The sequence below is a fragment of the Uloborus diversus genome, chromosome 1, assembly GCF_026930045.1.
Source record: "Uloborus diversus isolate 005 chromosome 1, Udiv.v.3.1, whole genome shotgun sequence".
Lineage (NCBI taxonomy): Eukaryota > Metazoa > Arthropoda > Arachnida > Araneae > Uloboridae > Uloborus > Uloborus diversus.
Window position 1 is genome coordinate 152,173,749 of NC_072731.1, and position 13,747 is coordinate 152,187,495.

Sequence of the window (13,747 nt, forward strand, 5' to 3'; positions counted from 1 at the left end):
ATTTGTGATGAGCTGGAAAAGGGCAAGAACAGAGGAATCAACCCGAATGGTTCCAGCAGGGGGACTTGGTGTCATATTTAAATTCATCAATTTCTCTGTTTGTACTTTTCGGTACACTTTGTTCGTCAGAGAAATTGACTTGAGGTGAACGAATTCCGGAACGCGAAGGGTAGGTAAGTCCTGTCAAATTTTATCTCAAGATAAAAGCTATTAAGTTTGATACAAGATATGTTTTTACGTTCTGCATTAAAAATACAATATGTTGATGGTTTTGTCTTGAAAATATTGAGAGAAAAAACTGAAGTTTAAGATTGTTTAACAAACAATCCCCACTTTTCAGAAGGTACCCCCCCCCTCCAATTCCCCGATGATTTTGTGATTAAGAATGAAACTACAAGATTATTTCATAATTTTTCAAAAATTTATAACTGTGCATATGTTATGCTGTTAACCATGCTATTTGTCATTAAAAATTCAAAAAAAAAAAAAAAAAATCCACGAATGATTCTAAAATTGCTTGTATTATTGCTCTTAGATATGAAAATTGAAACTGATATGGTATGCAATACTATAATAAAGAACTATATTTTAGAAAAAATCATGGAAAAAGGATTCCGAAATTCTCGGAAACGTTTTTGAAAATTGTTTGGAGAATTCCGAAATACTTGGAAACGTTTTCGAAACTTTCATGAACCACAGCTGCACAGAATACTCAGAAACATTTCTGGAAATTACGGAAAGAGGATTCCGAAATACTCAGAAACGTTTCTGAAAATTACAGAAAGAGGATTCTGAAATACTCAGACACGTTTCTTGACATTACAGAAAGAGGATTCCGAAATACCCCCAAAGCAGAATACTACTAAATTTGCGACGTACGTCGCAGAACATATGCCTGAGCAGCAGAACAATTCTGTTCAAATGTGAGAGGAAAATTGACAAATTTTCTGCAGAAATTCTGCAAATTTCATTGAAAATCTGCAGAAACAGCGGTGCCGAAAATTTGCAAAAATTGCGGTGCAGAGAATCTGTAGAAACTGAACTTCTTAAAATTAAAAGAAAATCTGAAATTATCTCAAATTACGATAATTTGGCGGAAAGCTCGCTATGCTGAATTTGATTAATCCTTTGGGGACTTTCCCAATCGATCTTCATTATTACAATTTCCGCCATACACGTATGTTTTGGAAACATGCCAACATTGAAACACGTCCACCGCCGGAAATTGCGTGTCTTGTTTGAGATTTCAATCCTTTTGCATCCAAAAAATATTTCAATTGTTTTGAAGTGTTTTATTATATGCAACCCAACCTCGACTCATTCTATTTATTATTTCAGTAATTTCTTTATTTAGTAACATTATTTTAATTGCTCCTTCATGCCATGTAAAATTAACCAAAAAAAATGTGGTTTGACACCTAGGTTCGAATTTTTATAAAATTTTGTATCTTTGCTCTTTCTATGCATTTTGGAAAGCACATAAACTATTTTTGTAAAATCTCAATCAGTTTAGGTTTGACACCTTGTTAAAGTTTTTTTGATTTTATAGTTTTCATGATCCACTAATTTTCCGAATTCTGCTCTCTTTAATTAGTCATTTGGTTGAAAGCTGTGATGTTTCCGAAAATATTTCATTTCCACAGAAATAAATAACAACAATCCAGTTTAAAGAAAAAATAAACAACTCCTATATGAAACGATTTTGATTTTTTCCACCCAATTTGTGGAAAATGTCACGTTTTTTCGCGTACAATGCTTGAAATACTAGCAAAACAATTTTGGTCAAATGATTTTACGTTGCAGAACATCGTAAAGTATTCTACTTTAGGGCGAAATACTCAGAAACGTTTCTGAAAATTACAGAAAGAGGATTCCGAAATACTCAGACATGTTTCTGGACATTACAGAAAGAGGATTCCGAAATACTCAGAAACGTTTTTGAAACTTTCATGAACCACAGCTGCACGATATACTCAGAAACGTTTACGGATTTTTTTTACAGTGTAACAATTACAAGTATGGGATGTTTTTCTTAATTCTAGATTGAAAGAGCTGTCTTATCTGAAAATGTTTTTTTAATGTTCTTAAACTTAAACTCAAAATATCTGATTAAGTTTAAGTAATTTTAAAATTAACGATCGCAAAAACATGCCCCTCAAAAACTATTCTTTAAAGACCAGAAAAAAGAAGGAAAGAGGGTGGGGGGGAGTCACAATTTGGCTGCAGGGCGCTTTAAAATGACAGAAGGGCGCAATTGGGCATTTAAAAAATTAACGATTACAGGTACGAGGTGTTTGTCTGCATAAGGGAAAAATATCTACAGGGCTTTTTAGAAGGCAAAAGGGCGCAACAAGATGTTGCTTTCTGCCAAATAAAGATGAGCCACCTCTATGTGCTCGTTTTAACAGTGAATGCAAACGGAGGTACGATAGCAAGAAAACTGATGATTAAAATTGCAATGGAAAATATAGCGGTTCTAATACACTCTTACAGAAACAAAACGATCTGTACAAATTTTATTTAAGAGAAAAGGCAGCAAAATTTATATTACTATTAAAAATGATAACGTAATTATACAACTGATAATTATTTAAGGAATCACCTAAGATAAAAACTGAACTTTCTTTCATCCATGTCTACCTGCTCTCCTCCCTCCATCCAAATCACCAATGTAAAATTTCCCTGCCAGAATTTCGCAAGTGATTGAGTAAGCTATCAGCGATTCCTGATTCCGGGAATTTATGTTACTCGTCAAGACTCTGTCATTCCAAGGCAGTGGGGGACCAGGGATTTTGACCATGAAATAACCTTTAAAGTCGCGCAGCGACAATGATTGAAAAGAAAAAAACAAGTTTTGAAAAGGAAGGCAAAATAATTCGAGGCTCGTCAGTGATTAGCTAAAAGGTTTTTATTGCCATAAAACTTTTGCTTGAAGAATTTCGAGGTGCCAGGATTAGAGAGTAGAAAAATCGACAGTTAAAGAAGAAAAAATATTTTTTGAGAAGAAATTTTTCTTTTTTTTTGCAAAAAACCTTTTTTGAACAAAAAAAAAAATCCGGCGTAGGGGCACACCGGCCATGTGGCCGGTTGCCTGGCGGGCCAGTCCGGGCCTGCACAGAGTAGCAAGAAGGAGAGAAATGTCCTACGGGTTTGCTAGTGTAAAAGTGGCAACGATTGTTCACTTTTTACAGAGAGCGCTGTCGGCGAGCCGCTCCCGACAATCGCAGCAGATCAATGTAAATCATGCTAAGTTTCTCATTTTTTTAAAGGCAGCTATTAAAGCAGAAAAAGAAAAAAAATATTGGAAATTGGTTGTAATAAGGGGCCAATATAGTGTACGATGTACCGCTTTCGTCCACATAAAGTTAGCGTAGTATTTTGATGGGAAAATTTATTTTATATTTCATCACCAACTTGCCGAATTCGTCTGCTATTAATATTGCGCTGTGCGATGTTTTATTTATTATGAGTTGGGATTTTTCTATTCCTGTAAATAATTGACGAACTGAGAATGTAGTACAATTATTTACGTAAATACATTTTTTTTAATTAGTTGTAAATTTCGTGACATGTTTCGAGAACTAATTAAAGCGAAATATTTCTTTGCTTTCACTACCTTTAACAGATGAAAATAAATGTTAATGTTCTATTTACTTAACTTCAAGCTGATATTGATTATAATAATTTTATTCATGCATTTACTCACTGCTTAGACATAATTGTTATCACTGTTTTTTATTGCTATTGCATTTTTTTCTACAACAAAATCGAAAAAAATCGGGAAACCCTTTTCATTTAAAAATACATGCACAATAAGAGTAAATTGTAATTTTCGAAAACTTGATTAATTTCAACAGAAAACCACACACAACTATCTCAAAAAAGGGTTTCAAGGTATAATTTTTTGAACGAATAAGGTTTCGTGATTTTTTTCCCATTTGGTTGTCGAAAAAAATGCAATAATAAAAAAAAATAATGATAACAATTCTGTTTAAGCAGTGAGTAAATGCATGAATAAAATTATTATAATCAATACCAGCTTGAAGTTAAGTAAATAGAACATTAACATTTATTTTTATCTGTTAAAGGTCAAGAAAGCAAAAATTATTTCACTTTAATTAGTTCTCGAAACATGTCACGAAATTTACTTTTAATTAAAAAAAAGTATTTAAGTAATTAATTCTACTACATTCTCATTTCGTCTTTTACAGGAATAGAAAAATCCCAACTCGTAATAATAAAGCATCGCACAGCGCAATATTAATAGCAGACGAATTCAGCTTCGAAGTTGGTGATGAAAAATAAAATACATTTTTCCATCAAAATACTATGCAAACTTCCTGTAGACAAAGCCGTACATCGTCCACTATATTAGCCCCTTATTACAACCAATTTCCTGTAGTTTTTTTTCTTTTTTTGCTTTAATTGTTGCCTCTAAAAAAATTAGAAACTTAGCATCATTTACATTGATCGGCTGCAATTGTCAGGAGCAGCTGGCGGACACAGCCCTCTAAAAAAGTGAACAATCGTTGCTACTTCTAAATAGGAAGGATTTATCTCCTCCCTTCTATCTCCCTGGTAGTGACAGAACAACTGTACAGGGTGTTGAAAGAGCAGGTATTACAAAGTAAAAAAAAATTAAATACCAGATTAAACCAAAACCTGGATCTGCACCGAGTTACTGCTTCCTGCTATTTATAAGGCTTATCAGTTAGAACCAGTCCATTAGTTGAAAGGGGTTAGCGGGGAAAGGATACAGAACAAGTGTTGGTAGGGTGTCAAAAGAGTAGATTTTGAAAGTAAAAGAATGCTGAAAAAGGAAGTTCTTATTAAAGGGAGGTTAAAAAAAGCTTATTTGAATAGATTCTTATGTTTTTTTGATTGCCAGTTTAAAAGAAAATTAAATAGTTTTAGATAAGGTGAATAGGATTAATCAATGGCTTAAATAGTTTTAATTAGAAGTCAAAAAAATACATTAATGATCAAGAAATGAGCATCAGGTAGCGGAAAACTTTACAACAATTCAGGTTTCTTTAGTCTCTCCCCCCTCCCCCTATTTATTTGAGAAGCATAGAGAAATGATGTTTCTAGTAGGAAGACATTGCTGTTTCAAAAGCTAAGAAATAAAGCTCTTATCTTTAGAATTTATTCCAAAAAATCTCTCCCCCCCCTTCTCTTAGTGCCGGAATAGGGTCGAATATTGCTAATGTCGTTAATGCTAATGCTTTCAAAAAATAATTAAATTGCTCTGAAACATTTTTTAATATTGTGATATAGTATTTTAAGCTGTTTAATGCACAAAAATGTGCTTTAAATGCAACCTGTGCTTTGTTTTTAAACAAAAACACGTTAACTATTCGGCAGCCGAATAGTCGAATATATATTCGGCCTTGACTGTGGCCAAGTATTCGGTATTCGGCCGAATTACTATTCATTGCATCCCTACTTTAAACCCCTTCCCTTCCAGAAAAACTAAAATGATAAGATAGTATTCACTTTTTACACTGCACAAAATTAAACAAAAACGGCTCCAATAAATTATATATATATATATATATATATATATATATATATATATATATATATATATATATATATTCATTCTTTTACAGGAAAGCAAGGGCGTCCATATAGGGGGACAAGGGGGGGCTCGAGCCCCCCCACCCCTCCTTTGAAATTAGAATTTTCTTGCTTTAGGTACTTTTTTCTTTGCAAAAATGTAAAAACATGTATTCTCCAGCCATTAATGAATAAGTTATTAAAAGTGAAATAGTTTAATGACTCTAATCTGTCCTGAAATCGGTTTCCATGAAAAAATACCCTCCTAACCCATGGGGAAAATATCAGAGCCCCCCCCCCCCCTTACAATTTTACATATGGGTGCCCTTGCAGGAAAGTAAACATAAAAGGAAGTAAGTATGAGTTCCTCATTTCATCAGCATATTGGTTAGTGCAGGGGAATACAGTAAATAAAACAGATATGAAAAGTGGTTTATAGCACTTGCTACATTTCAAACTAAAATAATGATATGTGAAAAAATGTTTCTTATGTATTACCATTTATAGTTCCTTCGTCAGCAAACTCTCTGCAGTCTGATTTTAAATGAACTACAATTTTAGTTCCAGGCTGTACTCCATCTGCCTCCATTATTTCATATGATCCAGACCTATTAATTTGAAGTAAATGTAAGCTCTTTACTGTTGTTTGCATTACAATAGTAGCAATGAAAAATATTATGAAACACTTTAATGACACTAGCAGTTTATTAAGCATAATTAATTTTAAGGAAAATTAAAATAATATGAATAATCAATCCAAATTAATAAAAATTTTACTATCACTTCTAAAACGTAAAGAACAACATATATTTTGTTTAAAACTAAAGTTATAGATCATGTAATGTACACAATGTATCAATGAGAACATTCATACACATAGGAGTAATATGCTTTAGGGGAAAAAACAATGTTTTCCATTTTAGATATTATTTTGCCTGATTTAACATGTTCAGGAAAACTTTCTGTTCGGAAAAAAAAAATAATAATAATACTTAAAAGTCTTGAATAAGTTTTAAAGTCTTTTTAAATCCTAATTTGCTTTTTATTTTTAGCTGTACAAATCCAAGGAACAAAAAATATTCTTTTGACATATTTCAATAAAGACTTTGTTGTGAATATTTGTGTTTGATTCGTCCCCCATTCATACAGGTGAACCTTGCAATGATACATAACATACATAACATACCTTTATAAATCTTAAACAATCAAAAAAATTAAGTAGTAAGATGAAGTTTTGGCAGAAATATACACTAGGGCTAATTTGAGAATGGAAAAGGAGTAAATGTGCACAGCAACTTGGATTTTTTTCCTTTATGTAAGTTTAGAAAAACTTAGTTGATCTGCCAGGTAACGTACCTATGAAAAAAAGTTCCTTAATTTTTTTTAAAGCTAGTAAGAAAACTTGCATTACATTAAAAAAATAATTCTACAAATATATTACTGTTATTTATTTCTAAAGCTTCGCAGTTTACTTTGCATAAATTGGATTTCACATTTTACAATAATGCGTAAAATTCATGAAACATTTGGGGGGAGAAGATTTGGTTGTTCAAAAAATACCATTTTCAAAAAAACCAGCAAGCTTTAAAAAAAAAAAAACAACCCTGCTGAAACTAAAATTCAAAGGATCATTTTACAGACTAATATAGACTCAAACTTTCCTCAATCATTAAAACTTAAAATTCAAACTACAATTGTAGAAAAATGAAATATTTATTGTAAAAAAAAAAAAAACATACCCATCTGATACCCATCTGTATGCTTTTGAATTTGGTTTGTGAGACATGGAATAGACTTCAACTTTGTCAGCAACCATAAATGTAGAGTAAAAGCCAACACCAAACTGCCCAATAATTTTATTTACAGCACAACTGGTTGATTCATTTCTCTTTACTTCTTCTAAAAATGCCTAAAGCAAAGCAGAATTCTTTTTAATTGTACAAACACTTTGATCAATGTTATACAAACATTCATGTATTATAGGTATATTAAAATAATTTATGAGAAAGACAGCAAACAAATGAAATAATAATAAAATCCTTAATTGCAACTAATTCTAGTTCATACTTTGCTCAGTTTAAAAGAAACTGTGAGCATATTACACAGCTTTCTTAGTAATGTATTTCAAAGGATTTTTTAAAATACATATTATGCCACAAAGTTGAGTTTGGGGCCGATTAATTTAATGGATATCTTCATTACAGATATCACGTTTTTATAAATTAAAAAAGAAAAAGAATTTAAAACTTTACTCACTTTAGATCCTGATCGTGCTATTGTTCCAAGACTGCTTATCATTTCTTCTTTAGTCATCCCAATACCAGTATCCTAAGAACAGTTATTTAATCGTTAAAGCAGGAATTAAAATTTTTAAATATAGTTTAATTTTAAAGAAACAGCTGCAACAAAATTTTACGTTGGTCCTTTCAGCTTCGCTTTAAATGGCTATGACTGTATATACAGTTCAACTTGTTCCTTAAGAGCGCAAGAGGACCACAATTTGCTCACTATTCAAGAATGCTCATAAAAAACAATGTGAAAAAAAAATCATTCATACTTGCTTTGTTTCTTTTATGTCTTCTTATAATTAATTTGCTTTCAGCTGTCAAATTGACTCGCTTTTGTGTGTCATTGTTTTTGAGAAATACTCATAGCTCAAGAAACACAGTCATTTTGACTCCCTAGCTTCAAAAAAAGTTTGCAGAAAAAGCATATCAGAAGCCAAATTCTTCACATTTGTTGCTGTTGCTTTCATTATTCTTTTTATTTGCATTAATTTGAATTTGAATTATTACATCCTTGAAAGTACATCTTGGAAGTGATAAGACGAGCGTCAACAAATATATAATTTTCAAAAGCATCTCTACTCCAAATTTAAAGAAAAACTATAGGTTGTCACTATTTGTTTTCAGGATTTGTGACTCATCACTAACATTCAGTTGGCTTCAGAATGTTAAATGGAATTTTGCCAAGAAAGAATAAACTCAGCAGGAAGGCAATTGAAATTTGTGGATCACAAAAATATCGCTCCTAACCAGGAAACTATAGAATAGTGCAATAATGGGGAAAAAAATAATTGGTTGCAATAAAAAGAGAATAGTAATAAAAACAATTGGTTGCAATAAAAAGAGAATAGTAATGCTAAAACATGTTTTTGGATGAATAAATTGTTTGACCTTGTGCACTCATTACAAAAATATAAGGTCCTAACAAGTTATGATCCCATAGACTGACGATTGCACCAACCAAATCTTTCTGATTTCCTTGCTAAATCCAGGTTTGTTATAAGCAAATTCGACTGAATTTAATTACATCTCACACATAATACAAGTTCTCCGAGCTGCCACCCTCCCTATTTTCTACTTTCATCACACCTACTTCCACTAGCATCCCCCCCCCTATTAGTGCCAACTCCACAGAAGTATGAATAGATCCTTTAAATTGCTTATCCTGTTTGGCAGAAACTTTTTGCTCACCAAGCAATCACTTCACTTTGCAAAGCTTCTATTCAAACAGTATTAAAAACAAGTTAAAGGATCCATCATTACTTCTGAGGAGTTGGAGATGGAGGGAGGTTCTAAAGGAAGTAGGTATGATGAAAGAGGAGAGCAGGGAGGATGGTAGTTTGGCAGAAACTTGACGGGCAAACTAGATGTCATACCTCTCTAAGGCTGAGGGTTTTGGTGTTTAGGATAAAGGCGTTCTTTTTATGAGAAAGAGTTTATAGTGTTCTTGGAGGAGAAAATTTTACAACAGGGTTGCTTATGAGGAGATATAAATAGACAAGACTAGTAGCAAAAGTTTGAATTGATTTTAGTGGGGCTTTCTTTTTCTGCAAAAATGTGAGGTAAAAGAATGAAAATTTTAGGATGTTTAGGAAAAAATTCAAAATATCAGGAATTTAAGTACAGTTTATTAAAAAAATTGTAATTTTAAGAAAATTAAGGCTGTTCCTACCCTTGTTATTTTGCTTATTTATTTTTTATTTTACTTTTTTCAAAGCAAAAACTGAAGAAAGTCATTGAGTTTCCTTTCTGTCTCGTTTTAGCAATTTCATCACGACGGAAATCTGTTTTGAGATGGAAGGTTTCGCACCCATATATTTCCATTATCAATCTCTATACAGTTGCTTAAATGTAACACCTTATTCGGAAAGTGCTACTGAGCATTAAACAGACTGGGGAGGGAGGAAATGCTCCATGATCAAAAAGCATTAAGTTCCATATTAACTAAGAGCATTAGTAGAGTTTGCTATGAAATTTGATTCAAACATTTATTTTGTACATAACATTACTTTTGAAATTTTTGGAAATTTGATTCAAATATTTATTTTGGGGTTTTTCTTCAATTTTTCAAGAGGGAAAGAATAATTGCAACAATTATCAAGTTAATAAACTTTATAAAAAACAAATTAAAACAAAGAACTTACCTGAATGGTAAAAACTCTAGCTTGTTTATCTGTAGCAATATGGATTTCATGAGGACGATCAAGAGCCACACCAGATTGTTCACTTGTCAACTGCGCATAGCGCAGCTTCTCCAAAGCATCACTAGCATTGGAGATCAATTCACGGACAAAAACCTACATGAAATAGAAAGGAAGAAAAGTTTTATCAGTTTATCATTTTACATGAAAATGTCGAGATATTTAAGCAAAAAGACTAAAAATGTCCTTACTTCTTTTTCAGAATATAGAGATTTAGCTACAATGTCAAGTAACATACGTGTCTCAGCTTGAAATTGCAACTTTTCCGGTGTCCCTATAAAAAGACAAAGTTAAGCCTTTAAAAACAAGAGCACAAAAACATCAATGATCTGAAGCACAGATACTTAAACACTTGAATACTCTATTAATTGATGATAATTGATGGGTTTTAATTTCAAATTTGCATCAATAATCATTTTATAGATTAATTTTTCTTACAGATTCTATGCATGCCCTAGAGAAAATCGCCATGTCTTGACTCATTTCTATATGTTAATAATGAAAGCATATTAAGTTCTATTTAAGTACATTCGACTTATTTGCTGATTTAGGAATCAATGCCTTGTTATTTCTTTGGAGTCACCTTGCGCCTTTTAATTGTAGCCTGAGGCTATTTTAAACTAATGTTAAAAACAAATTGATTATTTCAGAAAGGGCTTAAGTCCCACTGATGCAACTTTTCAGGATTCAATAAAAATTATTTCATTCATAAATGAATTAAAGTCTACAAAACATTTTGTGACTAATCTAGCCACAAGTAGGATCGTTACCTCACCTTAAATTACGTTTCATTTCATCACTGAAATAAACTAAATTTTTTTAGAAATTTGGATTTAGGTCTTTTCTGCAATAAATATCCTGAAAGGCTAGTTTAGAGTAGAGATGTACCGAGTACCACTTTGGCCGAGTAGCCGAGTACCGAGTACTCGGCCTTTCACTACTCGGCCGAGTACCGAGTTACCGAGTACTCGGCCTTTCACTACTCGGCCGAGTTACCAAGTTCCAATTATGTTTTAAGAAGAACCACCGACACACATGTGATGAATTTTGAACTTATTGGAATAGTAGTATAGACCTCCTTGTCCATATAATAGTTTTTAAAACTAAATTCCTGCTGAAATTCAATTAAGTATTATATAAACAATTTTGTTTGTGTCAAAAATTTTACAAAAAAAATTATTTTAAAAATTGAGAATAAATAAATAAAAGGTACGATTAATCAAGTTGGAATTAAAAAAAATTTATACCAGTCATAGTTTTAGTCCGCCAAACATAAATAATTTTAATACAACAAATGTGCAGGAACACTGCAGACAGGTGTTTCTGCCCCCCCCCCTCCCCCCTAACAAGGAACGTCTTTTTCAGTGCATAACATGTGAGCTAAAGAATGTAAAGACATTCGACAAAAAAAAACCAACTTTCGTTGGATGCCTTTAAATCCACAAGCTCCCATTTTGTGCATTGAAAAAGGAATTCCCTGTAACGCCAAAACATGTGTCTGCAGTGTTCCTGCACTGTGCTTTTAACGTTGTTTTTATTTCCTTTTATTTTTTAAGCAAAGGTATTTTTATATTTTTTATAACTAATTTTTGTTTGTAGCAAAAATCCATTTTTAATATTAGAATTCCTTATTTTCTCTACTTACCTTTTTTGCATAATTTTTAATAAATAAATTTTATTAACTTTGGGGACATTATAATAAAGATTTATTCCAATGAAGCATTACAAACTTCATTATTCTCAAAATTTAAATTTGACTTATAAATTTTAATTGTAAATGATTGCAGAATATAATGCTTGTTCCTTTTTTTATAAATTTTAGTATCTGCCTTGGACAATATTCAATTTTTTGCAACTACTCAATATTGGCCGAGTATCTGATCAGAATTCAGCCGAGTACCAAGTACTTGGCAAATTGGCTGAGTACCGAGCAGTTACCGAGTACTCGGTACGTCTCTAGATTAGAGTAATAAAAATGTAAATCAAGTGAAACAGATGTGTATCAAACTGATTTATGATAGTAAAAAATAATATAACAAAGTGATAAAAATAATTAGTGAAGTCCGTATGATTAAATTTATTATCTATGAAAGTACATCTTGTATTTTTCTCTTTATCTCGTCTTATTTTTGCGAAATAAAGTCTGGTGTTAAAAAAATTAAAAAAAGTAAAAACAAACAAACTGAGAAAAGAAAGCAAAAGTTTCACATGTGTATAAAACTATATTCATATTCATGAAATACATCGTGCATGGAAATCTTTCTTTCCTTCTCTTGTCTAGTTTTGTGTACCAAGTTTGATGTACATATTAGAATGATTATGTTCAAAATGGCACTGAATAATCATCTTAATATATGTTATTTCTTCTAACAATATGAAAATTTTCCCATTGTACTCAATATTGGCAAAGGTAGTTCAGCCGAAAAGCGTTACTTTCCAGTATGAACCCTCTTGGAAACCATCTATAAAATAGCTAACCTGAAACTGTGCCTTTGGGTTCTATCGAATATTTAAACATTGTGAATGTTGAAAATTAAAAACGTTTGACGCCTATTAGAATCTTTTACCAAAATCTCAATTCGGGAGATAAGTCCTCTTAAAAAAATGAAGGGCACCTGTTTTAGCAGTTACAGATTCCATTGTTTTCAACAAATTTGATAGTGAATCTTGATGTAATTTCAGAATTTCACTTATAAGAGATTGGATTTCACATAGTAATAATCTGTCACATCTGTTTAACATTTGTTTCACTTTCCCAAAAACCCGGTCACAAAGGATAAATGAATGTCCTCTCAGAGGAAAGTCATCAGCAATGTTGTTAAATTTCTTCAGTGTTATTTTTAGAAAAAGTCTCCTGCTATGTTCTTATTTTGACCAGCTTATATCTCACTGAAAGCGTACAGTTTTATTGCAGTTCCAAGAGTGATATTAATAAAATCCCTGAGAAATTAGCAAATTTCATTCTAATACTTTTCTGTCCCTATCACCCAGCGCGATTTTGAATCCCGCCCCCAACTGATGAACCTACTAGCCATAATAATGCTAGATCAAAGGAGTTATTTGTTTTTATTTCACTACGCCAAAAAATCTATTTAAATTTAAAATCTATTAAATTTTTTTTCTATTATCTTGTCAGAAATTCATATTGTGTCTTACTACTCCTTCTTTTGCGTTTAGTGCGGAAAAGGTGAAATGAAGTCTGGGACTTATGCCCTTTCCGCACTAAACGAAAAATGTGACTCCAAAATAAAGGGCTTTGTTGTACAAGGATTGACTTTGATATTACACTAGTTTATTAGTCTACATAAAATTATGGTAAAACCACAGCTAACTCAATTTTGAAAACATTTAAAATTAGGCTGTGGTGGCCTTTTCAGTGAACAGTTGGACTCGTAACTGGATGGTTCTGGGTTCGATGCTAGCCGGTCAAAGATAATCAATGTTCGTTAAGGGTAATTGAGGCAAGTTAAATATGTTCATTGTCGCAAAGTCTAAGTTCCCATTCCAAATCAATGCCTCTGTCGGTGCTGCATCAGGAGTTACTCTGCTGCTGGTCTGGATCAAAAAACAGTGCTGTCTTCAGGGCCCCATCAACCCAGTTAAACCACATATAGTGGTTGGTACAGGGTTCCTCCAGTGTAATGTATTGCAGTTAAATGGCTTGAGTGAATTAATGGCCCACACAATCTTACCAGAGATCAC

At 32.2% G+C, this 13,747-nt stretch overlaps 1 protein-coding gene across 1 annotated transcript in view; it reads right to left on the reverse strand.

Moving 5' to 3' along the window:
• Positions 1-13,747, reverse strand: part of LOC129222155 (heat shock protein 75 kDa, mitochondrial-like) — a 51,799-nt gene that overhangs the window by 27,365 nt on the left and 10,687 nt on the right. The window contains exons 3-7 of the mRNA XM_054856614.1: positions 10,237-10,319; positions 9,989-10,141; positions 7,816-7,887; positions 7,299-7,468; positions 6,058-6,167 (exon numbers count right to left, since the gene is read on the reverse strand). Coding sequence (XP_054712589.1) covers positions 6,058-6,167; positions 7,299-7,468; positions 7,816-7,887; positions 9,989-10,141; positions 10,237-10,319 — 588 coding nt within the window. The remainder of the gene's footprint in view (positions 1-6,057; positions 6,168-7,298; positions 7,469-7,815; positions 7,888-9,988; positions 10,142-10,236; positions 10,320-13,747) is intronic.